We start from the raw sequence: 18,464 nt of genomic DNA on the forward strand, positions 1-18,464 counted from the left end.
AAATCATCAAAATCTCCTGTAGATATATTTGAACGTCGCAGAAATATAAAAATTGCCCGGTTCGTTAGAAAAGTAGAAATTTAAGATTCTGAAACTTTGAAATTACCATCTGACTTTTATTTTTTGATTTTTTTATTTTCTCTAGTCTCTTTTGAGAAACTGTATGTTGCAGCATCTTCATCGCAAAACACTGCATTTCTTTGTATATAAACAACCATTGTAAGCTTGCGACTGGTAACGAATTTAAGGCAAGTCATTTGAAATTAACGGATTTCCAATATAGAGTTAAGCTTTTTAAATTTCTAGGAATAATATTTTATTGAACTGTAATAATGAAGCTTCCATCAAAATCTTGAAGTTTTAGTTATTGGAAAATCTGATAACTATCAAAACTGCAGCTACTATATAGCTGAAATAAATATCTTATTCTTGAAAAGAGGTGTGGCTTTGATAGTTCCTCTTTCTCCATTTCTCGTTCTCTGTCGATGGTATTTCGTTTGCACTACAAAAATTCTCTTGGGCTTGCTAATGATAATTTTGCCGCAGTAAGTGTCAAAATGCTTGTTATTTTTCCGTTGCATAAGAAAAAAAAAAAAAAAAAAATTGTGTCCAGCCTTTTTCTTTCAAGGCTGTTGTTGTGGTGAGAGAGTCGTATTTTGAATAAGAGAATTGTATTTTCAATAAAATTCATTTTAAAATGTATTTTATTAATTTATACTTGAACTAAATTACAATGAATTCAATAGAATTGACAAATAAAGTTTAAATTAACAAAGCTATAAATTTATTTTTTGCTACGTAAATAATTTTTATATTTAATATTATGAAATGAATTATCAAAAGTTAAAAATCTATTTAGAAATATTTTATTTTATTAATGAAATCTCTAGTTTTTTCCGATCCAAATACAATATTAAAATTAATTCATGCTTAAAAAATAACAATATAGAAATCATATAACCCACAAAAAGAGAAAAATAAAAAAAAATTAATAATTTACTAATTTTTATTCTCCAAATGGGCTTCAATTCAACTAGCACAGTAGAACTGGAATTGAAGTACGAGTTTCATTGACAGTCAGAACTCAGACGGTGGAAGGGCCCAAGTATCAGGTCAGGCCTGTTTGGCTGAAGGTCATGGATTGACAACAGCCATCCATAGGGCTGACTGACTCGTCCAGCAAGATCTCACCTGCAACTGGTAGGCCCCTCCCTTGCTCAATAACTACCAACAAAATCCTGACGTGCTTTATCAATTTATAATTGGAAAAATTATAAATCGTCTTTATTTTATTAAAATTTATTATTTGCTTTCTCTCTATTTTGAAAAGTTACACTATTTTGTCTCTAGTTTTTCTACTATTATCTTTTTATCATCAAGTCATCATTATTACTCAATCTACACAATTACACCTTTAAGTTTTGGAAATTTTTTTCAAGGGAGAAGAATTTGAGAGAGAAAGGAAATAGAGATTTTTCTTCCCTTTTACAAGGCATTTTACGCAAAATGTAATTTTTTTTTTAAAATAAGAATAGTAGTTTACAATGAGAGTAAATATAGAGATGAAATAATTTATTTTTCAAAAGATGGAGACTGAATAGTAATTTTTGACAACTATAGGGACAAAATATGAAGTTTCCTTTCTCCAATTCTATAACATAGGTATGTTAAAAAAATATAAAAATATAATCTTCCAATTTTTTCATTTCGCGCTTTCCCAAACTAATTTTCAGACTCTCCCTCTTTTTTCAATTTGCAACCCAATCTTTGGAGCCAAAACCCGCCACCGCTATTACTGGTTAAATATTTTATTTTAATTTTTCTTATTTTCATATTGTATAATTATATTTTTATTTTTAACAGATAATTTCTTTGTTGTTAGTTTACGAAACCTACATCTGTGTGTCCTACGCGCAGCTCAACTTTTTTCCTCTGCAATCTTCCATTGATTCAAACCCTGAGATTTTATTTTGTTTTGGTAGGACACAATTCATTCTCGCTCTCTCTTGCGATATATAGATTCGTAGAGTGACAGCACACAATTCGTTTCCATTTTGTTTGTTTTCCGGAGAATTTACGTAAACGTGCGAATTTTACAGATTTCCTTTTCCTTGATTACTTCAATTAGGTTTTGTCATTGAATTTTAGGGTTTACAGCGACATCCGCGCAGGTTGGCTGCCGTTTTATGGAATCGTTTGTTCAAATTTACGTGTGTATAATTGGAACCTTTCATATTTGATTCGGGTTTTGTTTTATGATGCGAAATTAAGACTTTCTTGGGTTGGTGCTGAGGAAATTCATTGGAATCGAATGCTTAGAGGATGATTGTTAAAAAAACTATGAAAGTTGAAATGCAGAATCTGAAGCGGTGTAAGATGGGAGAGTCTTGCAGTGAATACGAGGGGGATTACGAGTGTTTATTGATTCCAAAGAAACGGAAAACTAATTTGTATGATTCATATTCGATTGGTATGTACAGTGAAGTTGATGATTTTAGCAGTGCTTCTGGTTCTTGGGCCGGTGAAGGATCGTATTGGGCAAGCGAAGTACAATCCAATTCGAAGAGATTGAAGAATAGGAGCACGGTGAGGTCTCAAAGACCATTATCGAGATCTTCGAAAGGGCGAATTCAAATGCTTCCTTCTAGGTTTAATGACTCGATCGTTGATATATGGAAGAATGTCGAAATTAGACCAGATGACACTGATTCGAGCTTTGAGGATGATGAATTCGTGGAAAATAGAGAGGATTTTGATGACGAGAGATGTAGATATAGTAAAACGAAATTCGTAAAGGGTAATTTTTCTAATTCATTTCCATTTTATGAACGGGAACGGAATGGAGAAGTGGGCAGTGTAAACTTCAATAGTTTTGAGTACAAAAACAGTAATTCAAATAAATTGAGGTCGCATAGTTCATTGATAGACAGTGAAGCGTTCAGATATAATGAATCGAAGAAATTGAGAAGAGTAGCTGGAAATAAGAAAGATGTTTATAAGCCCGAGGACTTTGCTTTGGGGGATTTAGTTTGGGCAAAATGCGGGAAGAGATTTCCTTGGTGGCCAGCCATTGTTATTGATCCCATATTGCAAGCTCCTGAAGCTGTTCTTAGTTGTTGTATTCCTGACGCTCTCTGTGTGATGTTTTATGGGTATTCTAAAAATGGGACACGAAGGGTATTCTCTCTCTCTCTCTCTCTCTCTCCCTCTTACGGTTTTCAGTTTTATGAGATTTTATTGGCGTTGTTTGTGCATTTTGAATATAAGATGATGGTTATGGCAGGACTACGCCTGGGTGAAACAAGGGATGATATTTCCTTTTGCGGAATTCATGGATAGGTGTGTTGAGAATCACATTCAGCTGATGTTATTTTTGTTAAGTTTCCAATAGAGTAACAATCTTGCTTGATTTTTCATTTCTTTAGATTTCAGGGGCAGACACAATTATATAATTGCAAGATGAGTGACTTTCAGATGGCACTAGAAGAGGCCATTTTAGCAGAAAGTGGTTTCCTGGACACGAGGAGTGGTGCTGCACACATTATACATCCAGAAGCTCGCCTCTGTGAATTCCAAGAGGCCAGTGATTCAAGTGAAAATCAAGACTTTTATGCTCACTACCAGGCAAGTATTTTCAAAAACACTTTTCTCACATTTCTTCCTATTTCTCATCATTGAGTTTTATGGAGCGTTGAAAATTGATTTCTTTAGAAGTTCTTTTGGAGCACTAGGAAACTATGCACTGTGGCAAATAGCTGTTCTAATGCATGGAGGTTCCATTATGGTTGTGCTTTATGAGATGATACAGAAGCATACGTGTTTGAAATGTTCATTTCAGCTTGTAGCATGTTTGTTTTCTTTTAGTCTTAGAGATGATTTCAGCTTTCTGCAACAGTGTATTGCTGTCAGATGAATGCCAATTGATCTGGTGTATTTATATATGAAGTTGAAAACTGTTCATACAAAATGATACGCGTCTAGGATTGGTTTTACTCATTACTTCACCGGATTTAAATAAGTTTGTGGAGGAGGTAACCAAGTGTTTCAAAATCTCATCTGTGACTTAAAATCTGTTTCTCCCACAAAATAGAAACAATTTTACGATAATCTAAGGATATGCTACCTTGAGTTTTATATTTTGTCTTCATTCGTGTCCTTGTCACATAATGTTACTTCTACTTGTTAAAGATGATTCTGTAAGATGTAAGACCTTTTGAATGCTGAGGAAATGGTTTCCTTTCTATTTCTTTCTCCCATCCCCCATTTCTTTTTCTCAATGGACAGAAAGGAACTGCAGTTATCCCTTCAAAGTTATTCACTGGAATTTTGAAGTTTCCAGTTTGATGTTTGGTGGAAACAGATTGCGTTGGTTTTAAGAAAATGTTCAAGTTGTTTTGAACGTGCCTATTTAAAATCTAATTTCCTTCATCAGTTGACGTAGAAAAAGTATCAAGTTATGTATACTTATGGATGGGGTTATAAGATGTCCAGGTCTAGGTACCTTTACTTATGGTTTTAGATGTGCAAGTTACTTGAAAAAGACTGCTGCTGTCATTTATGAAATGCATGCACATTCTTATCACCGGAGGAATCAATATTTTTGGTGGTAGTTCTTTTATCCCACTTTTCGATTGACTTCTTTTTCAGTTCAAGATGCTTCTAGCATATGGTTCAGTAATTGAAATTCATACAGTAAATTGATTGTCCAGGGTGCATTATACAAGGAAATGAAACGCTGTGACAGTTGTAATCTAATCTTGCCCTGCAAAACTATCAAAATGCAGAAGGGTTCAAAATTTCAAATGGAGCTTATATGTAAACACTGTGCTAAGGTTCATCAGAAATGCGTCATTTTGGATTTTCAGTTCTTGTCTTTTTTTTTTTTTTTTTTTTTTGAATTGTCTATATAAATTTCTTTATGGAACTAATTTACATTAATGTCTCTTATAGTTACGGAAGTCAAAACAGTATTGTGGCATGTGCAAGAAGATCTGGCACCATTCAAATGGTGGGAACTGGGTGAGATTATTAATTTTGAATTAGGTTTAAGCTTGTCAATAAATGAATAGAATGATTTGATAGATTATTTGACTGAAAACCTTGTGGATTAGGTGTGCTGTGATGGCTGTAATGTTTGGGTACATGCTGAGTGTGACAACATTTCCAGCAGACATTTTAAGGTGTGCATATGATTTTATAATCTAATCAATTCTGTTTATGAACTTACCCTAATTAGTGGAAATCAGAGGCTAACTGATTGTGTATGGTTGAAGGATCTGGAGAACATAGATTACTATTGTCCTGATTGCAGAGTAAAGTTTAACATTGAGCTATCAACATTTGAGAGAAGGAAGCCACCAGTCAAGTAAATTTCAAAATTTTCATCAATACGTCATCATTTGTTATTTGACATGATTTATTTTATAAGATTGCCCCCTTTCCCCTGGGAGATTTAATCTTGATGATATAATTTCAATCAGGTCTACAATAAACAGCGGAGAAGCTATGCCACCTGAAGAAGTAACTGTTGTATGCAATGGGATGGAAGGAACATATATTCCAAAACTTCATTTGTAAGCTTTGAGAACTTTGATATTTTTCTCTCCATACATGTCCAGGCTACTTCCAGCATTAATGCAAATTTCCTGTATACGATTCACTTGACAAATTTTACTTTGAAGATGCAATATACGTGTTGTCTGCATATCCAATATATAGCTGGTCAATCTATGTCTCCTTTCTGTTTGTCTATAGAATTGTTTGCAAGTGTGGTTCATGTGGGTCGCGGAAGCAAACACCAAGTGAATGGGAAAAGCACACTGGATGCAGAGCTAAAAAATGGAAGTACAGTGTGAAAGTCAAGAATACAATGTTACCACTGGAAAAATGGGTTTGTATTCATACTTCCCATTTAATGTGCTTGCATTTGTGTGGCATGATTAGCACTTGGAGTTATAACTTGTTTTTGTTGTTCCAATCTAACTATCTTGCTTGCTTACTGCATTGATGTGTTGAACACACATTATAAGTTGCAAGTACAATATATGTAGTTATTTAGGTTGCTAAATATCAGATAGCACTTCACTTGCGTTGCTGAATGCTGATATGAAGCGATAACCTCATTCAGTGCTGTTGTATGCATTGAAAGTGTATGAAGAACAAAGAAAATAATTAGTAGTAAATTGAATATTTGCTTGATATTTCACTCAAATGCTTTGACTGATTTCAATACGAAATCTGACATGTAAGAAACCTATTGCGCTGAGTATAAATACTAATTGTGACACATGCAGCTTCTGTTTTTAAATTCTGATGACATTCCTTTAACATTCTGGTTGGAAAGGTGTGTGTGTATATATATATATGATTTTGGCTTTATCCAGTGCTCAACCTCCTTTTTGTCTTCAGCAATTAGATATTTAATGAGAGACTGTTCTTGGCTGCTCTATTTTGTTTTGGCTCCTATATTGCCATTAATCAGGTATTATTTCGTGTTTGCAACATGCTACACCTGCAATATTTGAAAAATTAAAAATTGATGGCTTTTCTCTGAAGGGATGAAAAGTTATTCCGAGAATTTTGTCTGGTAAACACCTAGATTTGGCGAGGTTTATAAGTTTGTTTCTGTCAAATATGTCCTTGATTTAACTTACGTGTTGAATATTAACATTACATTTATTGTTGTTGTTCGTTTTGATACTAAAGTTTTTTTATTTTCTATTAAATTAGTAGTATGCACCTGGCTCAGTTAAAATAATGTTTTTACATTCGCTCATGACTTGATATTTGTAAGCCTTGTAAAACATGCTATATGATTGAGTATATTAATTCAAGGCTTGTGATTATTAGCTCAGTAGTTTGAACTTTCATGAGGATATTGATTCTAATATGTACAGATTACCTAACTCTTAGTACAAGCATTTTTATGGCCGTTAAGAGAATTTTCGTTTCATCCTTCTTTTTCTTCTTTGTGAATTCAATATATCTGCATGTTTTTAATTCCTATGCAACTTTTTCTTATTGACATAAATATGCTGCAGATTGCTGAGTACAATGCACATGGTGTGGATCCTCTTAAATTAGATAAGCAGAAGCTACTTGCTTTTTTGCAAGGTTCAGAGCTTGAAATTTTCCTTTTTCCTTCTTATGTGTTTGATGGATGAAAGGGTGAACGAATATCTATGTATTTTTTTCAATTGAAGCAGAGAAGTATGAGCCTGTTTATGCAAAATGGACAACAGAAAGATGTGCTATTTGTAGATGGGTTGAAGATTGGGATGATAACAAAATCATAATATGCAACAGGTAGTTATGTCATCATTGGTTCACTTTTCCTGTTTGGTATTGTATTGGTCATGCGCTGCTGCAAGTTGAGACTTTGTTTGTGTGGTTAGTATTTACCTGAAAGACCCTTTTTGTGTTCAGGTGTCAAATAGCTGTCCACCAAGAATGCTATGGAGCAATTGACATTGAAGACCTTACTTCATGGGTGTGCAGAGCATGTGAAACACCTGGTGTGGAGAGGGAGTGTTGCCTCTGTCCTGTAAAAGGCATGTCTTTTGATTAATTCTTTGAGAGATCTTATCCATTCTTTGATTTTGAGACTTCTTATGGTTAGTTAATCAAGGTCTTTAACAGCTATAAAACTGTTTGATTTATTTCTATCCATCCCTCATAAAAGAAAAAGAAAAGAAGCAAAGATAATTGAAAAAAGAGAAAGCAGATAGTACCATTGTTCAGAAAAATAATTCAGCGGCTTACTCTTTTGTACCAGTGTACAATTGATGGTTCTCCAGTGAAAGTGATATCTTGAATCTATTTTTTCTCCTTCAATGCCACTTCCTAGTTACTAAAGGATTTCTTTTGGTTTTTAACTTTTTGCTCTGGTAACACAAGAATGATGATTGTGTCATCAAATCTTGATGAAAGATGCTAAGCATTTATGTGTTAAGTTGTATTTCTATTTTAAAGTATCTGCCTTCCATTAGCTCTGTATTCTTGTATGTGAAAGTTTTTTCTTATATGTGCAAGCTACTTTTCCAGGAGGTGCTTTAAAGCCAAGTGATATTGAGATGCTGTGGGTTCATGTCACTTGTGCATGGTTTCGACCTGAAGTTGGTTTCTTGAATCATGAAAAAATGGAACCTGCCACTGGAATTCTTAGAATTCCATCAACCACATTTTTGAAGGTACGTTATTGTCCGATGCAGTAGGTTTTGATTTTTGTAAAGCTGGCCAATCTCCTAGTAGTTACGAGAAAGGTTTTCCGTTGTATGGTAGTTCAGATTTGTTTCATTTTGCTTCTTTTTATGCTAATTCAATCCCAATCACTCATTGACTTGATAATGTGGTTACACAAATCAACAGTGCCTGATATCTAACTATGTTTTAATTGCATGGAGTTCAGAACTGTGTTATCTGTAATCAGACTCATGGTTCCTGCATCCAATGTTGCAAGTGTGCGACCTATTTTCATGCAATGTGCGCTTCAAGAGCAGGGTGTTTCATGGAAGTAAGTTTTGATTTATTTTTTATTTGAAAGACTTATGAATACCGTTTTTCATGGACCTAGGTAGTATCTCACAAAATTTTCCTTTCATAGTGAAATCTCATTGCATTTAACCACAATATAAGTTTTCTGGTGTTGTAGTTCATGTAATGTCCTTGCAGCATTTCTTTCCAGTTATTTCATTATCAATATGTGAATAAAACATAACATGATTTCACTAATTTCATGCATGGAATTTTCAGTTGCACTGCATGGAGAAGAATGGGATCCAGGTTACAAAGAAGTTAGCATACTGTTCTTTTCACAGGTTAGAATTTTTACCCATCAATTGTTGGCTTTATAATTTTTCCCCTGTTCTCTCTTGAGTTTCTATTATTACTTCTGCTATATGCATCTTAGGCATTGAGTTGCTTCTTTTGGCTTCCTTTGGTTTGGTGCAGAAAACCAAATCCAGATTCTGTCATAGTTATGCGTACTGCATCGGGGGTTTTTGCTGCTAGAAGCTTGCTTCAGAACCAGAATAAGAGTTTCAGTTGTTCAAGATTGGTTTCATCTAAGAGAGTAGAACTTCCTGAACCCTCTGCATCAGAGATTAATGAGTTTGATCCTTTATCTGCTGCAAGATGTCGACCCTTTAAAAGGTCAAACAATAAGGTGAATTTTTTTAATTAGTTATTTATGTGCATCGTTTATGCTGCCTGCAAATGGTTATGGTTCTTCATTCTGGCAGAGTACTAAGTTCCTTATGGTTTAGCTTGCTGTCAACATATGGTGCATTGGTCACTTTGTCATCTTATTTTTATTATTTGTGTTTGCCAGAGGGCTGAAAGGGAGCCGACATTCCACCGACTGATGGGACCGAGGCATCATTCTTTAGATGCAATAAGTAGCTTGAGCACCTATAAAGTAATATTCTCATCTTTATTAGTGAAAAAAGTTTTAGTGCTTTCCAATATTTTTGGAAGTGAAAGGAAAATACATGTTGATTTTGGAATTGGACAGCTTCTATACCTTTGATACTTCTGATCAGTTAACATACGTGTTGTCTTCTTACAGGAAATGGAAGATTCTACAGTTTTCTCGTCATTTAAGGAACGACTTGACCATTTACAGGCAAACCACTATTCTCCTAATGATAGTTGTTCTATTGGAAGTTATTTTCATATCTTTTTGACATATATTTGTGCCTTCAGAAAACTGAAAATCACCGGGTTTGTTTTGGTAAATCTGGTATACATGGTTGGGGCCTCTTTGCACGCAGAAACATTCAAGAGGGAGAAATGGTAATTTATATGTTTTATCAGTACCTATGTCTGTCTCTATTCATTGAAGCATTGTACATTTTTCTGGACTGGACTTCCAACAGCAATTTTTAATACAATTTGGTTCTATCTGACTTCCTTCGAAGTCAGTAAAATCTTGATGATAGGCATATTTTGGCCCCTCTCTTGTTCTTTGTTTGAATAAATGACACATTTTCTTCAGGTCATTGAGTATCGTGGTGAGCAGGTGAGGCGGAGTGTTGTAGATCTGAGGGAGGCACAATACCGTTTAGAAGGCAAAGATTGCTACGTGAGTTTGTTGATTCTCCTTTGGGTGTATGAATGGGCTCCCATGATTCATGCCATTGTTTGCATCATTTACACATTCAGAATATGAACCTGCCAATCTGGCATTGACATTCTACTTATCTCATGAAGAATATATTTTTTACTTATATGCCACGGTTGCCAATGCTTGGACCCATCAAACATTTGAACCATGCCACATGCTTTTAGGCAGGCTTCCATTTGCTTATTGCATTATAGTACTTGTTAAATGTTAAATGCAGTTGTTCAAGATCAGCGAGGAAGTAGTAATTGATGCCACCAATAAAGGGAATATAGCACGCTTGATCAACCATTCGGTAAGCTCTTATATGGAAGATAAAGTTTCATCTACAAATTAGATTTTTTTCAGCTTTTGCAATATGGCTCACTTTCAAAACAGAAAAAAATGGATAAACAACGATAATGCAGTAAGCAGTTGTATACTTTAAACAGGACCAGGGACCTTTGAAGACCAGTGGTCGAAACACCAGGGAGGACCTAGGCGAGCATAGCTCCCTATGGTGGACCCTGGATCAGAACCCCTTGTCTTTACAACCCAGAAAGGAAAAAAAAATTGTATGAATTGTTTTCCTTTTGTTTTTGTTGGGTGTCTGATGGACTTAGCATGATTGATATTTTCCATGCAATTTATTCATTGATGACTTCAACTTCTACATTGGGGATTATTGGTTTATGCTCTTGATGTCTAAACCTATAATATAATGTATGTACTTGTATATACTAATGGCAAGTGCCTTTTCACTGCAGTGCATGCCTAACTGCTACGCAAGGATAATAAGTGATGGTGGTGTGGAGAATGGCATAGTTTTGATTGCTAGAACCAATGTTTCTGCAGGCGATGAGCTTACGTACGATTGGAACCTTATCAATTTCTTCCTTTGCAACTGAATTAGCTTAGTTATTAAAATTACCGGTTCTGAAATATTTTTTGGGATAATAATGAATTTATGCTTTACAGGTATGATTACCTGTTTGATCCGGACGAGCGCGAAGAGTTAAAAGTCCCTTGTTTATGCAGAGCTCCAAACTGTCGGAAATTCATGAATTAGGCTGCATCACATCTCTTATCTTATGTCTCTTTGGGAACATCATTCATATCCATCTTCTAACCCCGGGCAATGCTCTCATTCTTTTATTTTTTGAAAAGAAAAGGGCAAGTTTCTTTTCTGTTTTCGTTTTTGATTTATTTTGTAAGCCATGTAATATTTTAAGCTGCAATAAAATGTAAATACACATTTGCTCTTTTTTTTTTTAATTTTTATTTATTATTTGTTGTATTATGATTTTTTAAGGATAATTAGATTGAATTCATTTTTACCTGATATTCGAAAAATTTTTATTATTGAGAGAGTTTGTTTGAGTGTAATCAGCTTTTGATAAAAGATAGGAATTTCAATCAGTTGTTTATACGTACCATATTATGACTCTTATAAAAATTATTATTATTAAATTAATTTTTAAAGTTAATGTTTATCATTTTATTTATAGTTATCTAAAAATAATAAGTGATTTTTAAATATATTGTAAAAACTTTTGATTAATACTCTTTATATATATAATACATCAAATAGAAAATTGTGCAAATGCGTTTCTATATTCACCCAGCTCTTCAATTTAGGGATTGAAAGAAAACTAGTTTAAATTTATACTAAATATGAAAAATCCATTTCCAAATTAATTCTATCTACAATTAATTTGTAACTGAATTTTAAATTTCAAATTTATTTATGAAAAAAGGGTTATCTTTCTACATTGTAATAGTTTTTAGTTTAGGCAACATCCTTCACCCTATAATCAAAACAAAAATCTTAATCTTTTTTTTTTTTTTAATAGCGAATTCTTTTCCATTTATTCCTACCTTGTGTCGACTATAAATGGACAGGGAGGGCTCAGGGCCATCTGCTTGCCGCTTGGCTACAAGGGAAAAAGGCCCAAGATCCTTAATATAGGCCCAATGATATTGATACTTGGTACTCGGGCCCATCAAATTTTCAAATTCGTTTCATTTTGAAAATATTTTGGAGGAGTTTGTTAAATCATTTTTGAATCTGACATGTTCGCGCGTCTATAAATAGCCCAGAGATTGTAGACTGCAATATTGTGTCAATTGAACTTTGATTCAGCAAAGTTTACAGAAGAAGAAAGACAGAGAAAATGGGAAAGCGATTGAGAAAAGGAAGGTCCATTTGCAGTTGCAAATCTCCTCGTCTAAGCTATCGTGCCAGTCCTCGCTCCTCTTTCAACTGGTTCTCTCTCTCTGCAAATAATAATAATAATAATAATAATGTTCAGCTTCAATTTTAATGAATTCCGATTTCACTTCGAAGTTTATTACCAACTTGCCTATAGTCATTGTCATCTATGTGTTATTTGTCTACATTAGATATCGAATAAGAATCTTGTTAGATTTGGTTCTTCATTATCGATGATTTTTTAGCTCTGTTTGATTCTACGAGTAGCAGTGAGTTTTGAATTTTCAGTAAATTAATAATCGTTTGTTTAAGCAATTTTTCAATTAAATGAATAAAAATTGTCGTTAGATGTTGGATGTTCAGCGTCGATGATTTTGAGTTCTGTTTGATTTTATGAGGTGATGTGAGGTTTGAAACTATTATTCATTTAAGCATTTTTAATTGTCATGAGATTTTGAGGTAAGGTCTGCTTAGTTAAGGATTTGGATTTGGAGCTTGCTGCTGATCCTTGGAAGCACAGAGTCGATCGTGTTTTCTGTGCATTAACGAACTCTGTTTCTGTTGGATGGATTTGCATGACTAAATGCTGTTCACAGTATCGTTAGCCCCTGTTTGGTAACTCAGAAAAGGAAATTCAAAAAAAAGAAATAGGTCTGAGTTTGAATTAAACATCGAGACGGTTTCAAAATGAGTCGACAAGCATTTTTTATTAGAAGTAAAACCGAGCAATTTGATAATGAAACTCTATTCGCTAATCGTTCCGTGTTTTTTTTTTCCTCTTTTCCAAAACAGGTACGAAGAGGATTTATGGACGGAGATAGCGAAGCTCTTGGACGGGAAATCTCTGGTGAAGCTAGCGGCCACCTGCAGATGGTTCCACGGAGTCATCATGCACGACAGCATATGGAGGTTCGTGTGCTTGCGTGATCTTCAGGTTCCAGATCCAGGCCACGTGTCATTCAAGTGGATAAAGCTCTACGCTTCGCTTGTTGGTAATTATAGAAGCTGTTAATTGTTTTGCATTAAATTAGTTACAGATAACTAGATGTTTACCGTTTGATAGAATTTGATTAATACGATGGCTTGTTTCCTCAGATGGCAGTCACTCTTACACCTTTCATGAGAAGGATAAGCATCTAGGTGAACTTCTCTTTATTGTGGTGAATCTTTTTGTCGTCATTGCATGCCATTTCTCAAACTATTCTCACGGATAATTGAATTGTCTCTCCCAGCTAAAAAGATAAGGGGTATGATAGGCTTTTATTTTTTTGCCACAATCAGATTGGATGCGAATTGGTGCATTTTGCCTCGACTCAAAAGTAGCACTCCTGACTCAGAGACTCAACTTGCCATTGCAAATCAGACAAGAAGATACTATAGAGAAGATGCTGAAATCCTGCGGGGCGTCTATGTTACGTAACATGAAAATTGGAATTTGGATAGCAGGTACCCTGAATTTTTTATTTCCGAATGCATTTCTTCGGAAAGATCTAAGGAATTGCATCAGACAACTCTGACTATTTTGGTAATACAATATTGTCCATGTTTTCAGATCTGCAGCTTGTTCGATGCCCTGTTTGTGAACTTGAAAAATGTGATGGTGAGCAATATATTGCGTACTTAAAAGTGATTTGGTAGATAGTGCGCGTTTATTTGATATGGGCTTTTCAGTCTGTAGGCGTACTGAATTAAAATAAGACCTGTCAGATGGAGTCTGCAAGTTCCTGCATCTTACTCAAGTTCTCTAGCACTATAGGTTCAACTTTTCAAATTTCTGCACTGGTTCATCCGCTATGTTTTCATTCTTGCATATCTGCATTACTTCTCATACGAAGTTTCTACTTAGCAATGGCCAGTAAATACGGTTCCCCCAGCATAATTTGGTAGTTGTATCCAACTGTAAATTTATCAAACTTTAAAATCGAGAACAGAAAGGTAGGAGGTAATTGTTATGTCCCACATAATTTTATCTGGTGAGTCGATGTATTCCAGTATCATTTGATCTGCATAAGACCAAGTTCATTAAGAAACCTGTTGAACTATTTGCATAGTACTTATTTTTGCACTGGAGAGTGCTAAGCACATAGCTGCCAATTTATGTTTGTTTTTGCGTTTTTGTATAGAAAGAGGATACTTAAGCCGCCACAACATTTGCTTGCCTGTACAGGAACAATGCAGACATTAGATGCGAGACATATCGAACTATTTCAGTACAAGGGTTTTCAAGATGGGAGTTGGAAGTACGAGTTGATTGGAACACATAAAATTGAAAAATGTACAAATGCAGCATCGGGAGCCATTTTTGACCTCAATCATCTAAACGACCGTGGAACAGCTGGTAAATACTTGTCATTGATACTCCATTTCTAATCTGAGTCATTGTCCCCGGCATCTATTGGGAAACTTTTACTACGATCAGAAAAACATTGAATATAAGCTCTATGGTGTTAAGGAGGCACAAATTTACTAAGTTGTTTACATGAGTATGGTAGCATTGCATAGCAAATGTTGAAGTGGAAACTTATTGATTATTAATGAGATGCTTTATATTTTATTACCTTCAAAAAATCCACCAAGAGGACCTCAGAGTCTGAGATCCATGCTAAACTTAGGCCAGATAATGGAATTTTACAATCCCATCAATGTTTTTTACGAGGGCCAAAGTTTCAATTCTGCAATATCTTTTGGGCTTTCTTATTCATTAGTACTTTTGTAATTAATTGAAAAAATCTGTCTGATAAGTTTCTTTGATTAAGTTTAAGAGAGCGATATAAACCAAAACATTTCTGATGCTTGATTTTGTTTCAAGTTTTTTCCTTCTTTGTTTGAAGTGTGTACGTATGATATATGGTCTAATAACCAAATACTTTGCAGGTGTCTTCAATCTCAAGTCGTGGACAGCAGAACCCAATGATTTTCAACCAAAGGCTATGATTACTTTCCATTCAGTTGCGATCAACACCAATTTACAAGTGAATGAAGGTGAAACATCCTAATTTGCATAAGAATCGATCACTTGGACTGCTGCCTATCATTGAACGTTGTTACCAATTGCAGCTACATTAGTTTTGCAGTTGCCTCAGTTTGTAGGTGATTTTAAATTCATTTGCAACTGAATATATTCCTTTTTTCTTTTTCTCTTTTTATTCTTTGTTGGTGAACAGGACTTCTTTCAAAGTACTTCGTGATGAGAGCAGGACCTGATGGAGAAGTTGTTTCAATTAGAATCTCCCAGCAACTCCTGTAATTCAAGCTAAAATCTTCCTTCTTGTAGCCAGATTTTGTTTACTCTCTGAAAAGACAAATAGGTTTCTTTACAGTATTGTAATTCGAAAAGTATCCTTCCCCGAGAAAATTGATTTGATCTACATAATAAGCTTCTCGCTTTTATCAATCCTGTTATAGTGAGGAAAATTAGCACCTGCATGTCACCTGTATGTATACTGTGCATATCATTTGCAGTCTTACAATGCAAAATTTCATAGTGAAATTTACAGACTGAGATCTTATTTCAATTTGTTAAACATAATTACAGTTATTATATTCAGAATTGCTATCGCTTTTAATTCCAATTAGTAACATTCCCGTTCTGTACTGCAGCTCTTCCATAGTTGCAGACTTGAAGCCTAGTCTGTTTTTCTTAGCCTTTACATAGAAACCTCTCCATCCTTTTGCAAAATAGTTCACTGTTTAATTTGTTCAGCTGTTTCTACATACATGGCTGACTTTAAGCTAAACCTGAAAAAACTTTTACTTGCAAGCCAGAGTATAAGTTGACTTTAGAAATGTTCAATATTTGGTGATGAAATCTCAGCATAAAAAAAATAATTTGGGCCTTTGTTCCCATCGTTGACCAAACATTAAAAAAGTTTTAAACATCATCTTATCATTTATTATAAGAAAGTCTATCCTTTCTGCAGTCACTCCTTTCAACATTATGGGCAGCTTGCATATCTTCGTTCTTTTCTTTCTCCATTCTGTTATTCATACATTAGGAAATTGCTCAATCTACAAGTGCAGCAGCGATAGCATCCCTGTTCGATTCCCATTCCGACTCGAAGGGCAGCAACCACAATACTGCGGTTATCCTGGTTTCAACCTAAGTTGCAATAACCAGAGTGAAACAGTTCTAAAACTTCCATATTCTGGCGATTTTTTTGTGCGCAGTATTAATTATCTCACACAACAGATACAACTTTATGACTCGGATGATTGTCTTCCTAAGCGGCTCCTGAGCTTCAATCTGTCAGGTTCTCCTTTTGTTGCGGCTGCTTATCTGAACTACACCTTTCTAAGCTGTCCAACTCAGCTCATAGAGTCTCTCTTCACTACCATCGATTGCCTTAGCAATTCCACAACCTCAGTTTTAGCAACATCTTCCAAGAGCATTTCAAATTCACTGTCTATGTCCAAATCATGTCGGATTATCGTTACATTGCCACTTCCTGTTTCATGGCCTGTTCAATACAATGAAGGGTTCTCAAGTGGGCTTAAGGAAGATCTTCGGTTAACATGGTATTCTCCTAATTGTGAAGAATGTGAAGAACGAGGTGGAATTTGTGGATTCAAGACAAACTCGAGTCAAGAAATTGGTTGCTTCAATTACTCAGGTAATATTTTCATATCTGCTCCCCCATCAAAACACAGAGCACATTCAAAATCTAAAAGGCGAAGCTGTCTGATTGGGTCAAGGTATTCCATGGAGAGCCAATAGATTTTTTTTTTTTTTTTTTTTTGGAGAAATGGAGAGACAATAGTTTTGCACAGCCTTTTAGTTTAGTATTGGCCAGTAATATAAATAATTATATGATTCAGGACATGGAAGCTTGTTTGAAGGGTCGGTGTCGTTGAATTAACTAGATAATACGTGCATATTAAGCTAGTGGAATTAGATAATTAAATGTTTAGCTACACTGTCAACTACCAAGAGAATGAATACTCCATTCAACAAGAAATTTAAGGCCAAAGGTCAAATTCTAAACTTTCTTATCTTATTAGCTAATCATTTTATTCACATTAAGTTTTTATTTGTTTAATCCAAAGTTTGTCTGACTTTTCATGGTGGAAATAAAAAATAGAAGAGCCTAAGTAATACAACATAACATGTAAGTAAGCAATCGCAAAATTAGCCTAATGCATTCTTTAATTTTGGAAATACAATAGAGTTTTCTTTCTAATATTCAAAAATATGTAAATACATACATATATAGATCAAACCTTTTGACGGCTACAAATTTCAGGTCGATCGAGCAGTCCCCTTCAAATTTTAAGAGTGCTGTGCTTGGCCATTGCTATACCCTGTATGATACTTGCTGCTGGGATTGCCTCTTTCGCATTCTTCATTGACAGGAGACCTCGTCGCTCTACGGCTACAACTAATCAGAACTCTGCTGCCACTGCAACAATATCACCACAACCAGAAACTAACATATCTGGAGTGGGTTTGGACGAAGCCACCATTGAATCCTATGAAAAGGTAGTGATAGGAGAAAGTATGCGACTGCCTGCAGGGCACAGTGACAGCACCTGTGCCATCTGCTTATCAGAGTATCGCAGCAAGGAGACAATCAGATGTATACCAGAATGCAAGCATTGCTTCCATGTAGATTGCATCGACGAGTGGCTAAAGATGAATGGTTCCTGCCCAGTTTGCAGAAACATGCCATCTCCTTTCCATGTCGAATCACTAAGTGTTTGATACAAAACTATTTTCTCTCCCCTTTTTGGTTGATTACTGTGTAAATACTTAACAGTCTATATTTTTTTTTTTTTCACGAGTATCATTATTTTCCCTCTATACTTAACCTCAGGTGCTTAACAGTCCATGTTGGGCGTTATTCATATTTTATATTAATTAATAAAAGTAAAAAAGTGTAGTAACTTAATAGTTTAATACACACTTTGTGCAGGGAAAAATAAAGAATAAAAAGGAAAAGAGGAGAAACAAAAAATTCAAGATTATCATTCTGCACGGATTAAACAAACTGTCGTGACTTTAAAAATACTTTTTGCACCATTATGCCGTATAAGTTCAATTCTGAGTAAAAACACACCGTTTCACTTCTTAATGAATCAATAACAAATTAATACCACAAATCTTTACAAAACTGAATAGCATCGTTCATTTCTCATTAAAGAATTCCCCATCTAAGG

General features: G+C 34.8%; 2 protein-coding genes and 1 pseudogene across 6 annotated transcripts; all 3 read left to right on the forward strand.

The window, feature by feature from the left end:
• The first annotated feature begins 1,722 nt into the window (after positions 1 to 1,722).
• On the forward strand, positions 1,723 to 11,362 carry SDG14 (SET domain protein 14). Of its 4 annotated transcripts, none has more exons than XM_012227827.4 (23): positions 1,731 to 3,177; positions 3,284 to 3,339; positions 3,426 to 3,624; positions 4,710 to 4,832; positions 4,951 to 5,019; positions 5,112 to 5,180; positions 5,274 to 5,365; positions 5,481 to 5,573; positions 5,755 to 5,890; positions 7,041 to 7,113; positions 7,203 to 7,305; positions 7,426 to 7,550; positions 8,044 to 8,189; positions 8,408 to 8,512; positions 8,752 to 8,816; positions 8,950 to 9,163; positions 9,329 to 9,415; positions 9,566 to 9,622; positions 9,703 to 9,792; positions 9,995 to 10,081; positions 10,341 to 10,415; positions 10,867 to 10,967; positions 11,078 to 11,362. In XM_012227827.4, the coding sequence occupies exons 1-23, from the start codon at positions 2,323 to 2,325 to the stop codon at positions 11,166 to 11,168; spliced, it is 3,111 nt and encodes a 1,036-aa protein (XP_012083217.1). In that variant the 5' UTR covers positions 1,731 to 2,322; the 3' UTR covers positions 11,169 to 11,362. The 4 variants fall into 4 exon arrangements, with proteins under 4 accessions (XP_037496220.1, XP_020538402.1, XP_012083217.1 ...); XM_012227828.4 differs by having other exon boundaries at positions 1,732 to 3,177; positions 7,206 to 7,305; XM_037640292.2 differs by lacking the exons at positions 10,867 to 10,967; positions 11,078 to 11,362 and adding an exon at positions 10,552 to 10,846 and having other exon boundaries at positions 1,723 to 3,177.
• Positions 11,363 to 12,196: 834 nt separating this feature from the next.
• On the forward strand, positions 12,197 to 15,808 carry RMF (reduced male fertility). Of its 2 annotated transcripts, XM_012227826.4 has the most exons (8): positions 12,200 to 12,365; positions 13,104 to 13,303; positions 13,407 to 13,451; positions 13,593 to 13,757; positions 13,864 to 13,911; positions 14,479 to 14,649; positions 15,186 to 15,293; positions 15,476 to 15,808. In XM_012227826.4, exons 1-8 carry the CDS (start codon positions 12,274 to 12,276, stop codon positions 15,556 to 15,558), a joined length of 912 nt encoding a protein of 303 aa, XP_012083216.1. In that variant the 5' UTR covers positions 12,200 to 12,273; the 3' UTR covers positions 15,559 to 15,808. The 2 variants fall into 2 exon arrangements, with proteins under 2 accessions (XP_089577216.1, XP_012083216.1); XM_089721090.1 differs by lacking the exon at positions 13,864 to 13,911 and having other exon boundaries at positions 12,197 to 12,365.
• A 440-nt stretch (positions 15,809 to 16,248) lies between these two features.
• On the forward strand, positions 16,249 to 18,443 carry LOC105643335 (putative RING-H2 finger protein ATL21A; annotated as a pseudogene).
• The last annotated feature ends 21 nt before the right edge of the window (positions 18,444 to 18,464 follow it).

The sequence above is a fragment of the Jatropha curcas genome, chromosome 5 (genome assembly GCF_041381405.1).
Source record: "Jatropha curcas cultivar XTBG-Jc1 chromosome 5, XTBG_Jcur_1.0, whole genome shotgun sequence".
Lineage (NCBI taxonomy): Eukaryota > Viridiplantae > Streptophyta > Magnoliopsida > Malpighiales > Euphorbiaceae > Jatropha > Jatropha curcas.